The following is a 15068-nucleotide window of genomic DNA, read 5'->3' as shown; positions in this document are numbered from 1 at the left end:
CCGTATGAGATCAATTTTCGAAAAAATGACCCGTCCCGCCAGACGGGCGGAGAAGTCTTGGATATGCGGGATCGGGTACCTGTCGGGGGTGGTAGCGTCATTGAGATGGCGGTAGTCGCCACACGGGCGCCATCCACCCCCCGGCTTTGGCACGATGTGCAGTGGCGAGGCCCACGTGCTATCGGAGCGCCGCACGATGCCGAGGTGCTCCAACGCGTCGAATTCGGCCTTCGCCACGGCGAGCTTGGCTGGGTCGAGGCGGCGGGCCCTGGCGTAGACCGGCGGGCCCGTGGTTGGTATGTGGTACTCGATCCCATGCCGTACTGCGACGGCCGAAAACGTCGGCCGCGTGAGGGCCGGGAACTCCGTGAGCAGGCGAGCAAACTCGTTCGCCGCCGGGACGGCGCATGCCAGCTCGGTCGGCGCGGAGCTGCTCAATGTGCATACCAGGGAGCTGAAGGTTTCGGCGTTGATTAAACGACGCCGTTGGACGTCCACCAGCAGTCTGTGTGCGCAGAGGAAGTCGGCGCCTAGCAGAGCCATGGGCACGTTTGCGGTTACAAACGTCCAAGCAAAGCGTTGGCCGCCGAAGCAGAGGGTGACGTTGCGCGGGCCGAAGGTGCGGATGGTCGATCCGTTGGCCGCAACCAAGGAGGGGCCGCAAACCGCGGATTGCCTGTCCTGGTCAGAGGCGGGTATGACGCTCAGTTGGGCGCCGGTGTCGCACAGGAAGCGCCGTCCGGACGCTTTATCCGTGATGAACAGTAAGTTGCCCGTGTGGCCGGCGCTCATGGCTGGTAATGAACGCCGGCCCGGCCGTTTCCCGGCCTGCCGAAGGTGCACGGGGGTCGGCATGTCCGGGCCTTCTGTCCGAACCTGGCATGATAGTAACACCACGCTTGGTCAGGTGGAGGCCCCGGTCGTCGTGCTGGAGGTGGTCGGCTCGGTGTAGCGGCCGCCAATTGCGTCGGCAGTTCGGTCGTCGACCGTGCCGGGTGCTCGGGCGCCATGGGTGTTGCGTCGGACGGCGGTGGGTCCCATGTCGCCGCTGCGATGCGCTGTCCTGCGGCGGAGATCTTGTCGGCTTCTCTGGCAAGGGCCCGGGGATCTGTGATCGTCGTGCTTGCCAGGGCGAGGCGTACCGGGTTAGGCAGCTGACGGAGGAACAGCTCCCGGAACAGGAATGCCGGAGAGTGCTCGCCGAGCAGTGAAAGCATGTAGTCCATTCGCTCGGAAGGGCGCGTGTCGCCGAGCTCGGGCAGGTCGAGCAGGCGCCGTGCGCGCTCCGCCGATGGGAGGGCGAAAGCGTCGAGGAGAAGCTTCTTAATCGCGCCGTATTTGTCAGCGGCTGGCAGGCTCTCGAGGAGGCTCAGGGCGCGGGCCGCGGTGGCAGAACCGAGCGCTGCTACCACATGGTGGAAGCGGGTGTCGTCGGCCGTGATGCCTCGCAGGGCGAACAGGGAATCCGCCTGTGCGAACCAAACCGCCGCGTGAGCCTCCCAGAAGGTAGGCAGTTTAAGGGCGACTGCCGTGTCCATGTCGGTAGGTCACCAATGAAGGAGCTGGGGGCTCCCACGTCGATCGGAAGAATGGACGCGACAAACAGCTGGAATTCATCCGAGTTGCTTTAATCAAACCAAACACTCAGGCACTCTGAAAAGCCCGTTTATCGGGCAGCAATATATATACATATTATCCCGGAGCGTTTGCCCAGGAAAGGCGAGAGGGGGCGTGGCCCAGCGTCCTGGCTGCGGCCTGGCAAGTTGAGGGCGAGCCTGCCCGGGCGTCCCGACCGAGGCCTGGCAAGTTGAGCGCGGGTCTGCCCGGGCGTCCTGGACGAGCCCGGCATGGTGATCGCTCCGCGTCCTTGATAGGTGCAAGGCGATTGTGAAAACCCAGCGGTAGCCGCTACAACATAATAATATGTTGATAACTTTCATTCCTCTTTTCTCCCGCCTCTGGAACAAACTCCCTCACTTTCTTCAATCCCTCTCCTCCCTCCAGGTCTTTAAAGCAGCTGTTCACCACCATCTCTTATCTTCCCCGATCCAAAACCTTGATCTTTTCTACCCCCGTTAATTCACCCCAGATCCAATTTTTTGAAATTCCAACTTATTTCCTGAAATTCCTAGTAGGGCTCATTTGCTTTATACCTTGTACCCCCTCCCCCACCCCCCCCAATTACATTTCTTCCAAAAGATGGAGTTCTTCCCAACGGATCTATTCAAATGCTCGGATCGAATCAAACTCGGATCCAGATGGAAAAACACATCAAACCAAACCGAACCCGCGGTCCGACTCACCTTGTACTGTGTTCCATTCATAAACATGGTGTGGATGGTTCCACCTTTTCCATCGGTCCAGAAGAGCAGCTCATCCTTCTGGTGATAATCAAAGATGGCAGCACGGCCTGCACTCCTCACCAACATTTGTTGATGCGTGCCTTCCATCGTAATCCGATAAAGTGATTCTCCGTGGGTGTAGATGAGATGTGTTTCTGCGAAAGATTTACAATGAGACTATTTGATGTCATTTCTGGAAGTCCTTCATGCAAAAGGAATACCAAATGGGACACCAACAATCCGCGACATCTTGGTCTCATCTGAAAGCACTCTGGTTGTAGTCGACATCTTGGGGAAGTTATTTGTATTTAAATGAATTAATTGTTGAATGAAAAGAAAGGCTGAAAATTAAGCCCTTTTTTGAGACATCATTTCTTGATATATATCGTTTTTGTTTCATTGGTGAAGAATCACGAAAAAAATTCTCGGATCTGGATCTGGATTCGGATCTTCACCAAAATTTAATCAATCCGACCGACCGAATCTAGAATCCGACCGACCTTGTCACACACCCAACCTGTGTCCACTAAGTTTCATCCAAATCCGTCCATAACTTTTTGAGATATAATGCACGCAAACAAACAAATGAAAAATCACTCAAAGAGCGACACTTGGCCAAATAAATAAAAGCACATCACGTCTGGTTGTCAGAAGCAACCTGTAGGGGGAGAGAGGTTAAGTTTGAACGAAGGCCCCGGATGTTTGAGGTCCATACCGTTAATGAAGAGGAAGGGGGAGCATCACAAGAAACTCATTTTGCAATAATTGTTCGTTTCCCATTAATCGTACACTTTCCAAAATCCAACCTCACCCCTCCCCTCCAAAACTTCCCCATCACCCCTCCCCTCCAAAACTTCCCCATCACCCCTCCCCTCCAAATCTTCCCCATCACCCATCCCTTTCAAATCTCCCCCCTTGCCCCTTCGCTCCTAAACTCCCCCCACACCCCTCCCCTCCAAGACTCCCGCTTGCCCCTCCCCTCCTAGACTCTCCCGTCACCCTTCCCCTCAAATCTCCCCCATCTCCCATCCCTTTCAAATCCTTCCCCTTGTCCCTTCCCTCCTAAACTCCCCCTAACACCTCCCCTCATAAACTCCCCCCTGGCCCCTCCCCTTCAAATCTCCCCACCCTCATTTCTTCCCCATTTCCCCCCTCTCACCCCTCCTCCTCAAAGCGTCCTCTCCGTTTCTTCCCCCTTCCAACTCTCACCTCCATCTCCCCCAACCTCCTGCTTCGCTCTTCCCCCTCCTCAAATAACACCTCAGTGTGCCTCACCCAATCACCATCAATCCTTTTGTCGGCCACATCCTTCCCTTTCTCAGAGCTATTCTGAAATCTCTGACAAACCTTCAACAGCTCTCCCTACCTCTTCCTCCTCTTCCACATCTTACCCTACCCCTCCTCCTCCCTGTTCTGTATCCGATGTTCCTCCTTCCTCTTCATTAACGGTATGGACCTCAAACATCCGGGGCCTTCGTTCAAACCTAACTGATCTCTCCATACAGGTTGCTTCTGACAAACCAGACGTGATCTGCTAAACAGAAACTTTCCTCCTTCATGATGTCTCTGATTCCTTAGTATCTCTCCCGGGTTACTCCCTCCTCCGGTATGATAGACCTGATCCTCGTCCTGGAGGTGGGGTTGCTATCTTTATCAGAAACTCTCTTTCTCACTCGCCCTGCACTGCCCTCTCTCCACCTCAACCCCAGGAATACCTCTGGCTACGGCTTCCCCTTTGCTCCCACCTCTTGATCAATGTGTGTTGTATCGTCCACCAAACAGTGATGACTCCATCGACATATCGCTGTCTGATAATATGGACCAACTTCTATCTACTCATCCCAACTCTCTCTTCCTCATATGTGGTGATTTCAACTGTCACCATGCCAGTTGGCTGGGTATGGGTACCTCTCTCACCAGCCATGGCTCCTCAGCAAAGGACTTCTGCGACTCACTGGGACTGACACAATCTGTCAATTTCCCGAACCGGATCTCAGTCAACGGAGCATCTTCTCTTCTGGACTTGGTTATGACTAACTTCCCTGAAAATGTCTGCTGCTCTTCTTCTGCTCCAATCGGCTCTTCTGATCATGTGCTTGTTAAAGTGGACATCTCTCTGACCATTCTCAGGGAGCCTCCTCAGCGTCGACGAGTCTGGCATTTCACTCAGGCCAACTGGCACGGCCTTCAAGCAGCCATCAATCATCTGGACTGGTCTCCCATCTCTACTGCCTCTGACATCAACTCATCCTGGGAATTCTTCCAAAGTAAATTGCTCTCTCTCTCTCATGCACAGATTTATTCCATCTCGTCTTCAGTTGTCATACCCTTCCTCCCGTCCATGGTACACGGAATCTTGTGGTGAGGCTGTTGCCCAGAAACAACTTGCCTTTGTCTCCTGGAAAGTAAATCCAACGGAAGGAAATCTCATTTCCTTTCACAAAGCCCGAAACAAGTGTGTGTCCACCCTCAGGAGAGCCAGGAAACAATATCTCTCCCTTCTCAAGACCAAACTCTCTTATCTGTCTCCCTCTTCCAAATCCTGGTGGCGTCTGGTCAAATCTGTTTCTGGTGTTTGTTCCCCCTCCATCCCCTCCCTTACCTCAAACGGCTACACAGCTGACTCCGCACGTGAAAAAGCTGAATGCCTCATCTCTGTGTTTGCCTCTAAATCTTGTGCCCCAAACCCATCCCTCTCTGTACCCACCGTACCCAGTCGTACCCAGCTGCTCTTGGACTCTGTGTCCTTTCCTCCTGACAAGGTGGACAAGTTTCTGTCAACCCTCGACTCTGATTCTACAACTGGACCTGACGGCATCAGCCCACGGGTCCTAAAATCCTGTTCTTCCGCTCTTTCACTCCCTCTCTCTGTTCTCTTCACCCTCTCTTTTGCTCAAGGTCAACTGCCATCTGCTTGGAAATCAGCCAACATCACCGCTTTACACAAAAAAGGTTCAAAAACAGATCCTAGCAACTACAGACCAATCAGCCTTCTCCCAATTATCAGCAAAGTCATGGAATCCATCATTGCTTCGGATATCAAATCCTTCCTCTTCTCCAAAGGCTTGATCTCTGATCATCAATTTGGTTTCAGACCAGGTCACTCTACTCTGGACATGCTGCTTCTGCTGTCTCAACAATGGATGGAGGTCCTCAATGCCAAACAGGAAATTAGAGCTGTCTCCCTCGACATATCACGTGCCTTCGATACGGTCTGGTACCCCGCTCTGCTCACCAAACGCTCCTCCTTTTGTATCCATGGAAATCTCCATGCATGGCTGGCGGACTTCCTCTCTAGTCGTAGTCAACGTGTGGCCCTGAATGGGTTTCTCTCATCTCCTCTTCCTGTTCAGGCTGGAGTTCCCCAAGGCAGTGTTCTGGGCCTTGTGCTTTTTCTGGTCTTCATCAATGATCTCTCTGACTCTCTTGAAAATGATCTCTTTGCTGATTACTCCACTCTCTGCCGCTCCATTCCTCATCCCTCAGATCGGCAGTCTGCAGCCTCCTCACTCTCTGCAGTCTTGGACAAAATCACTGACTGGGCAACCAAGTGGAACATGTTTTTCAATCCTGACACTCTTACGATGTCTCTCCGAAAAGACCGACTGGACAACCCTCCCATCTACTTTCTGAATAATCCTCTCCAAGAAGTTCTGTCACTCAAGCTTTTGGGTCTCACTATCTGCCATGATCTTTCCTGGGAAAACCACATTTCAAATCTGGCCTCAAAAGCCAGTCGCCGACTGGGCATCCTCCGTCGTGCGAAGTCCTTCCTTGGCACACCTGAGCTCCTCACCACATACAAGGCTTTCATCCGCAGCTCAATGGAATACTGCTTTCCCATCTGGGCTGGTGCTACTGCCTCATACCTAGCTCGTCTTCATGCTGTTGAAACCAAAGCGTTTAGAATCATTGGAATCTCCCGTGATGAAGCTACCTCCGAGGGCCTTTCACTTACTCACCGCAGGCAGGTTGGTGGTCTTTCTGTCTTCTACCGACTCCTCTCCGGCCTTGCTCCCCCAGCTCTCTCTGTGCTCTGTCCCCCAAATATTCCTAAAGGTCGCACAAGATCTGCTTGCAACCCTCTTTTGGTTAAACTGCCAAAATCAAGACTCTCTGCTCACCTTCACTCTTTCATTCCTCTTTTCTCCCGCCTCTGGAACAAGCTCCCCTACTCCCTTCAATCCCACTCCTCCCTCCAGGTCTTTAAAACAGCTGTTCACCACCATCTCTTATCTTCCCCCATCCAAAACCTTGATCTTTTCTACCCCCACTAATTTCACCCCAAATCCTCTTTTTTGAAATACCAACTTATTTCCTGGAAGTCCTTGGTGTCCTTGTGTTTATACTTCTCCCACCCCCCTCCACCCCTCTTCCCATGCCGCCTCCCCCCAAGCCCTCTCCCTCCCACACATTCCCGATGTCCCTCACAAATGTTGTTTTTGTGCTTCCCCTTCTCTCCCCATCTTGTCTACCGCTCCCATTTTTATATACTTTGGTTCTTTGTCTGTTTGATTTGTTTGTGTGATAGATGTTAGCTCTTTCACGAGCCTCGATTATGTATACAAAAAAGAAAAAGAAAAGTAGAATGGCGCTCAGTGGAGCATCCTTTTGACCTCAAAAAGAATTGGTGGTTGAATTCAGTGACCTGATTTGCATATCCTCTTGAAATTTTAAGTTAATCAGATGGAAATTGACAATTTTTGAAATTTGGCCTATGTTGACCTTTTGACCTACGATGATGACCTCAAATAAAATTGGTGATTGAATTCAGTTTGCTGATATGAAAATCATATTCAAATTTCAAGTCAATTGGATGAAAATTGAGGATTTTACGAATTTGAAAAAGGTCGTTGACCTTTGGCCTATGTTGACCTTTTGACCTCAAACATAAATAGGATTCTGTCGGACTACGAACGCTACCATTTGGTGAAGTTTCGTGAAGATCGGTTTAAAATTGTGTCCTGTAAGCAAGTATAAGTGAGCGGACAGACAAACAAACACACAAACCGGAGTGATCAACATACTTGTCCAAAAAAATTTTTTGGACAAGTTGCAAACAAGAAAGACATCTTGCAGAGATGTTTGCGAAATCCCTAAAATAAATTTGACCTTAAAAATAATTGGCAGTTGAATTCTAAGACGAAACATCCAAATCATGTTCAAATTTCAAGACAATCAGATGAAAGTTGAGGATTTTAGAAATTGTGCCTAAGTTGTTGACTTTTTTTTTTTTTTTTGTATACAAGATCGACGCTCGTGAAAGAGCTAACAATCACACAAAAAATCAAACCGACACAAACCGACACATAAAACACAAAATAAGGGGAGCGGTAGACAAGATGGGGAGAGAGGAGGAAGGACACAAATACAACATTTGAGAGCAGGGACATCGAGAGAACTATGGGAGGGGGGAGGTGGGAGAGGTATAAAACATATGGACACTGCAAGGACTTCCAGGAAAGAAGTTGGAATTTCAAAAAAGTGGATCTGGGGTGAATTAGTGGGGGTAGAAAAGATCAAGGTTTTGGATGGGGGAAGATAAGAGATGGTGGTGAACAGCTGTTTTAAAGACCTGGAGGGAGGAGTGGGATTGAAGGGAGTGGGGGAGTTTGTTCCAGAGGCGGGAGAAAAGGGGAATGAAAGAGTGAAGGTGAGCAGAGAGCCTAGATTTTGGCAGTTTAACCATAAGAGGGTTGCAGGCAGATCTTGTGCGACCTGAAGGAATATTTGGGGGACAGAACACAGAGAGAGCTGGGGGAGCAAGGCCGGAGAGGAGTCGGTAGAAGACAGAAAGACCACCAACCTGCCTGTGGTGAGTGAGTGAAAGGCCCTCGGAGATAGCTTCATCGCAGGAGATTCCAATGATTCTGAAAGCTTTGGCTTCAACAGCGTGAAGCCAAGCTAGGTGTGAGGCAGGAACACCAGCCCAGAGGGGGGGGGGGGGGGGGGGGGGGACAGTATTCCATTGAGCTGCGGATGAAAGCCTTGTATGTGGTGAGGAGCTCAGGTGTGCCAAGGAAGGACTTCGCACGACGGAGGATGCCCAGTCGGCGACTGGCTTTGGAAGCCAGCTTGGAAATGTGGTTTTCCCAGGAAAGATCATGGCAGATAGTGAGACCCAAAAGCTTGAGCGACAGAACTTCTTGGAGAGGATTGTTCAGAAAGTGGATGGGAGGGTTGTCCAGTCGGTCTTTTCGGAGAGACATAGTAAGAGTGTGAGATTTGTCAGGATTGAAAGACATGTTCCACTTGTTTGACCAGTCTGTGATTTTGTCCAGGTCTGCAGAGAGCGAGGAGGCTGCAGACTGCCGATCTGAGGGATGAGGAATGGAGCGGCAGAGAGTGGAGTTATCAGCAAAGAGATAGAAAGGATTTTCCAGAGAGTCGGAGAGATCATTGATGAAGACCAGAAATAGCACAGGGCCCAGAACACTGCCTTGGGGAACTCCAGCCAGAACAGGAAGGGGAGATGAGAGAAATCCATTAAGTGCCACACGTTGACTACGACCAGAGAGGAAGTCCGCAAGCCAAGCCTGGAGATTTCCATGGATACCATAGGAGGAGAGTTTGATGAGCAGAGCGGGGTGCCAGACCGTATCGAAGGCATGTGATATGTCGAGGGAGACAGCTCTGATTTCCTGTTTGGCATTGAGGACCCCCATCCATTGAGGTCCATTGAGGACTTTTGGCCTATGTTTACCTTTCGGCCTATGTCTATATTGACCTGAAAAATAATAGGTGGCTGAATTCAATGACAAAATATTCAAATCATCTTCTAATTTAAAAGTCAATCGGATGAAAATTGAGGATATTAGAAATTCGGCTTATATTGACCTTTTGACCTCAAAATAATTGATGGTTGAATTCAGTGACCTGACATGCGAATCATATTTAAAGTTCAAGTCTATTGGATGAAAATTTTGGATTATAGAGATCCCATCTAAATTGTCGACCTAGGTTGACCTCAAAAATACTTGGTGGTTGAGTTCAGTGACAAAATATTCAAATCATCTTCTAATTTAAAAGTCAATCGGATGAAAATTGAGGATTTTAGAAATTCGGCTTATATTGACCTTTTGACCTCAAAATAATTGATGGTTGAATTCAGTGACCTGACATGCGAATCTTATTTAGATTTCAAGTCTATCAGATGGAAATTGAGGATTTTGGAGATCCCATCTAAATTGTCGACCTATATTGACCTCAAAAATACTTGGTGGTTGAATTCAGTTTGCTGATATGCAAATCCAGTTCAAATTTCAAGTCAATCAGATGAAAATTGACGATTTTAGAAATTTGGCCTATGTTGACCTTTTGGCCTATGTTGACCTTTTGTCCTATGTTGATCTCCAAAATAATTGATGGTTGAATTCAGTGACCTGACATGCGAATCTTATTTAGATTTCCAGTCAATCAGATGAAAATTGAGGATTTTAGAAATTCCACATTTCTAACTAAGTTTGGCTAATGCTGGTTCAGCGTCAGAGTGTCGACCAGGTATAATTTTCAAAGGAAGTTTCTTTGGAAGCTCAAGCTCAGGAATAATTATTTCACGACCTGAACGGAAGTAGAAATGTATATTAACTTTAAAATTACACAATTCAGCGATCACAGGCAAGAACATGGTTCGGTTTGAAGAGACTTCAGGGAAATGCACACCTATACTTACAGGTAGGCTGGGTGCAGCGATTTACAGGTGAGCCGGTGAGAAAACAGAATTAGGAATGTCATTCAAGGAACAGCACAGGATTCATGGCGTCAAAGTATGTCTGGCTGATGTTATCAGGTACACTCATTACCTCCGTCACCAAAGGTGGGCGAAAGTTACGTTTTCGCCCCTGCCTGTCTGTCTGTCTGTCTGTCTGTCTGTCTGTTTGTGAACAGGATATTTCTAAAAAGTGGTGGACGGATTGGAACGAAATTTGGTGGAGAGGTTGGGTGTATGACATGGACGAAATTATTCGATTCTGATGAAGATCCGGATCCGGATACCAGACTTTTTCAAAAGTAATTATTTTTAAGTTACAAGTTTCAACTCATACAGAACACAACATTTCAAAAAGAGCAATTATGTAGGATTCGATGCAGTTATTATTATTATTATTATTATTATTATTTGTCTCCCAAATATGTCAAAGGGGAAGATAACATTCCATTAAACACAAATTATTATTCACTTGACACTTGTGGTTAACAGCTCAGGCAGTTATAACTCTTCTGATGGAAGAAGTAATCTCAAATTTAGTGGAAATTAATATCTTTCTTTTTGACAACATCAAATGCCGAGGATTTAAAATGCTGCAGATTACCTGGGTGGAGATTGAAACCCGGGATAGATAGCTCACAGGTGAGTGTGTGTACCTGTGGCCTATCCTACCAGACCACCTGCAACTATGATGAGTATTCATTACACACTGAAGAGCAAAAATATTGTAAACTATCCAGAATACTAAAACCTGACCTTGTATGTTAATATTGTTGTACAACGCCCTCCATATTCCAACCCCAGGTGCTGCACGACGTCATCGCTGGACGCCAAAGGCTTTCGGTGTTTATACTCAGTTTACTCAGTTTACTTTACTTTACTCAGTTTACAAAAGGGAGTACACAGTTTTACTTCGTTTGTTTGTTTGTTTCTTTGTTTGTCCGGGCGATATATCAGCCATCCTTTAGGCTAGGAAGATAAATTTCGTTACAATAGTGAGCAAGTGCTTTGGCAACAACGGTATTTTTTATGTTTTGATTAATCAATTAATTGATCAATTGCTTAATTATTAGCGATAAATTAAGAACTTATTTACTTTCTTTCTCATGTGGCCATGATCTCAGGCACCTTTTGAGCTAGGAAACTGATATTTGAACATGACAGCGACCAAGTGATTTGACTGAAAATGGTATTTTTGATTTATTGATGAATCAATTAATCGATTATTTCATTTGTTGATTAATTACTTAATTAATTAATTTGCAAAAAGTTACAGATTTGGATGAAGCACTGGTGGTATAGGCATGCTATTAGCCAATTGATTAAGAAATTAAATATTTGACGATTATTATTTATTTATTTTAATTACACAATTAATCAATTAATCAATCAATTTATTGTACACCGCTCCCTTCCAATTCCATCTTCATGTGCTCCAAGGTGGCATCACCGGGCGTCGAAGGTGCCCCGGTGATGTCGCGTGCTGGAGGATATGTTATTTAATTATTTGGCATGGGGGTGGGGCGGTGTACTTTGAATGTAGCTCTACTTGTTATGACTATGATTATTAGGTTTACTCTCCATGAAATGGAGAGGAAACCTATTATTACTGCTAGAGTTTTTCTTATTATTCTTCCGCCCTATTTTGCACCTCCGAAAACTTCATAATTAATGTTCTCAGCAACCGCTGGTCGGATTGACAGGAAATTTTCATCAAATGATCGTCTCGGCTCTGACAATTTTTTCATGCTAATTATGACGTCATAGGTCACGTGGTGTGGGCGCCATCTTGTAAAACAAATTCAACTTTTCCCCACTGTATCTCCGCAACGGCTCAATGGAAAAATTTGAGGAATGGCTCATTCTAAACAACTCTTCAATGGGAACAAAAGACATGTGTATCGAGTATATTAAAAATGCTAACGTTAAGAGGTAAGAATTCGTCAAACAAAACATTTTCTCCCCCGAAAATGGGATTTTTTTCTCCAGATGCTTAGTTAAAAAAAACTCAGAATGCAAAAATTTTCGAAGTCATACGTCACATGGTTCGGCCGCCATCTTGTTTTCCGTGAAAAAACACAAAAAACCCTTTTTCTCCACAATGGCTGAACGGATCGAGCCCAAACTTGGCATGCGTATTCGCATACCCATGACGAACAAAAAAGTCAGCGAGCACGACGTCATCTGACACACGGTTTCAGAGTTATGACGTCTTAAAGCTCAAACTAGAAATGGAATCACCTCCATAATTTGTGGAGATATCGAGTGGAAACTTTACACAAATGTTCCTCATGGTGGGATGTTTCATCCTTACTTGAGACGTTTTGATAAGTCACATGGTTTGGCCGCAATAAATAATGGAAGTTAAATTTTAAAAAGCTTGTAACTCTTGAACCACTGCATGGATCGACTTGAATTTTTAATGCAATGTCGTTCTCATCAAGAGGAACAAGTGTGCAAAATTTTAACATGATTGGATGTACCGTCTCGAAGCTATAAGTCTTTATTGTTGAAAGAAGAAGAAACACACCATTTTGTCCTTCCAGGCCACGTTGGCCATTTTGTCCTTCCAGTGTTATTGCCATTTTAAGTTTTAATTTCCTTTAAAAAACATTTTCTCTGCAATAATAGGGCCGATTGAGATAAAATTTTCACCATAGGAGGGACTCTGTCTGTAGAATATTTTAATGGTAATTATGACGTCGCAGGTCACGTGGTTCGGCCGCCATATTGGTTTTCGTGAAAACACGAAAACCCCTTTTTCTCTGCAACGGCTGAACAGATCGAGGCCAAACTTTGCAAGCAGAATCGCATACCCATGACGAACAAAAAAGTCAATGAGCACGACATCATCCGACACATGGTTTCAAAGTTATGACGTTTTTAAGCATGAACCTTTAAAACCTAGCTCCCCCCTCATTTTTGATCCAATCGAGGATAAAATTCACAGATCTGTTCAGCATGTCAGTGTACTAAAATGTCATTTTAGAATTTGCGATAGGTCACGTGGTTTGGCAGATATCGTTAATTAAACGAAAATATATTTTTTAAAATGGATATCTCTTGAATCGCTTTATTGATCGACGTGAAACTTCATACTGTAGTAGAAGTCATGAAGAGTAACAAGTGTGCAAAATCTCAAGATGATTGGATGTACGGTCTGGAAACTAGAAGTTGTTATTGCCTGAAGAAGAAGAACCACAACACTTTTTTTTGACCAGGCCATGTGACATAACCACCTCACGAGCTAAGGGTAGCTCGAAATTAAATTGTCTTCGGATTTGGCAGTCGCTAGAGGGTGTTAACATTCGAATGCAACAAATCTGGGCAAATTCTGATGAATTTTTGTAAAACTACACGATATTGTCATTTACATTGGAAAATAACATTGTAAAACTCTCCGCCGCCTCGGCTTATTTCTCGCTCTGAAGTTCATCCTGTCTTCAATTTTAAGGAGAAAGAGAGGTATCTGCAAGCAATGGTGACCTTTATTTTGAGGAAATCCGATTTAAAATGACGAAGTTATCCAAAATGTAACATTTTAAATGGGTCGCATTTCCAAAGTGATTCTTCCACAGGTAAAATATCCACACGTGCAGGCACACCTTACGGCGTCAATTTGGCTCCGATTTCAAATCGGATTTCGATTGTCGTATTGCCTTGGATGAGTTAACAAAATACCACAACAAATTTGGTGACAATCATGAAAATTTTGACCAAGTTCGATCGACGGGATACTTCGTTCTTCCGCTGACATACGGCACGGGCCACGGATGACGTCATGCCACGGCATGACGTTCTTCGACGGGTGGCAGATATCGTTAATTAAACGAAAATATTTTTTTTAATGGATGGGGTGGGGGGATGTGTGTGTGTTTGTGAGGAGGGGTGCGTGTGTGGGGGGAGGGGTGTGGGGGTGTTTGTGTGTGGGTGTGTGGGTGTGTGTGTATATGTGTGTGTGTGTGTGTGTGTGTGTGTGTGTTTGTGTCGAGGTGGGGTGTGTGTGTGTGTGTACGTGTGGAGGGGTGTGCATGTGGGGGAGGGGTGTGGGGGTGTTTGTGTGTGTGCATGTGTGTTAGGGTTGGGAGGGGTGGGGGGATGTGTGCGTGTGTTTGTGTTAGGGGTGGGGGGATGTGTGTGTGTGTGTGTGTGTGTGTGTGTGTGTGTGTGTGTGTGTGTGTGTGTGTGTGTGTGTGTTGGGGGTGGGGGGATGTATGCGTGTGTTTGTGTGTGTGTTAGGGTGCGGTGTGTGTGTGTGTGTGTGTGTGTTGGGGGTTGGGGTGGGGGGATGTGTGCATGTGTTTGTGTGTGTGTATGTGGGTGGGGGGTAGGGGAATGTGTGTGTGTGTGGATATGTGTGTGTGTGTGTTGGGGGTGGGGTGTGTGTGTGTGTGTGTGTATGGGGGATGTGTGTGTGTGTGTGTGTGTGTTTGGAGGGGTGTGTGTTTGGGGGGAGGGGTGTGGGTGGGGGTAGGGGGGATGTGTGTGTGTATGTGTGCGTGTTGCGTGCGTGCGTGCGTGTGTGTGTGTGTGTGTCGGGGTTGTATCCAAGGGGGTTGTGTCAAAGCATGTCCAATGAAAGTGGGGTTGTATCAAAAGTGGGGTTGCATGAAAAATGGGGTTGTATCAAAAGTGGGGTTGTATCAAAAGTGGGTGCGAGTAAACCGGTCATCACTGCCAGCAGTTTTAAAGTGGCAGTTCTAGTTATTTTTATTATTATATATGACGCCCATACTCTTTATAGAGCTCTGGGGCATATCATAACTAGTCGAGAAATGTTTCTACGCCAGAGTCAATCCGAGACAATTCGTCATTCCATCCGACGCAGGATATATCAAATGAAGGTGGCTTTGGCAGAAATTTGACATTTGTTCAGCATGCCAGAGATAACTCGCCTACTCTTCGTGAAAATACATCTTTAACGCCCACCAATGACTAATGCAGGTGGACGGGTCCTCCAGCTTAACGTCCTTCCAATGAAAAGCGCAAACACTGATGTCTCGCCCTGCATGTGCAGC

At 46.7% G+C, this 15068-nt stretch overlaps 1 protein-coding gene across 1 annotated transcript in view; it reads right to left on the bottom strand.

Moving 5' to 3' along the window:
* The window catches only part of LOC137432939 (pro-epidermal growth factor), a 129822-nt gene that overhangs the window by 89221 nt on the left and 25533 nt on the right, over positions 1-15068 (bottom strand). Inside the window, exon 2 of the mRNA XM_078783750.1 lies at positions 2304-2497. Within this exon, the coding sequence (XP_078639876.1) occupies positions 2304-2497 (194 nt within the window). The remainder of the gene's footprint in view (positions 1-2303; positions 2498-15068) is intronic.

This window comes from Myxine glutinosa, chromosome 8 (genome assembly GCF_964187855.1).
Source record: "Myxine glutinosa chromosome 8, kmMyxGlut1.1, whole genome shotgun sequence".
Taxonomy (NCBI): domain Eukaryota; kingdom Metazoa; phylum Chordata; class Myxini; order Myxiniformes; family Myxinidae; genus Myxine; species Myxine glutinosa.
Note: the sequence above shows the minus strand (reverse complement) of the source record. Positions and strands in the feature narration are given on the sequence as shown.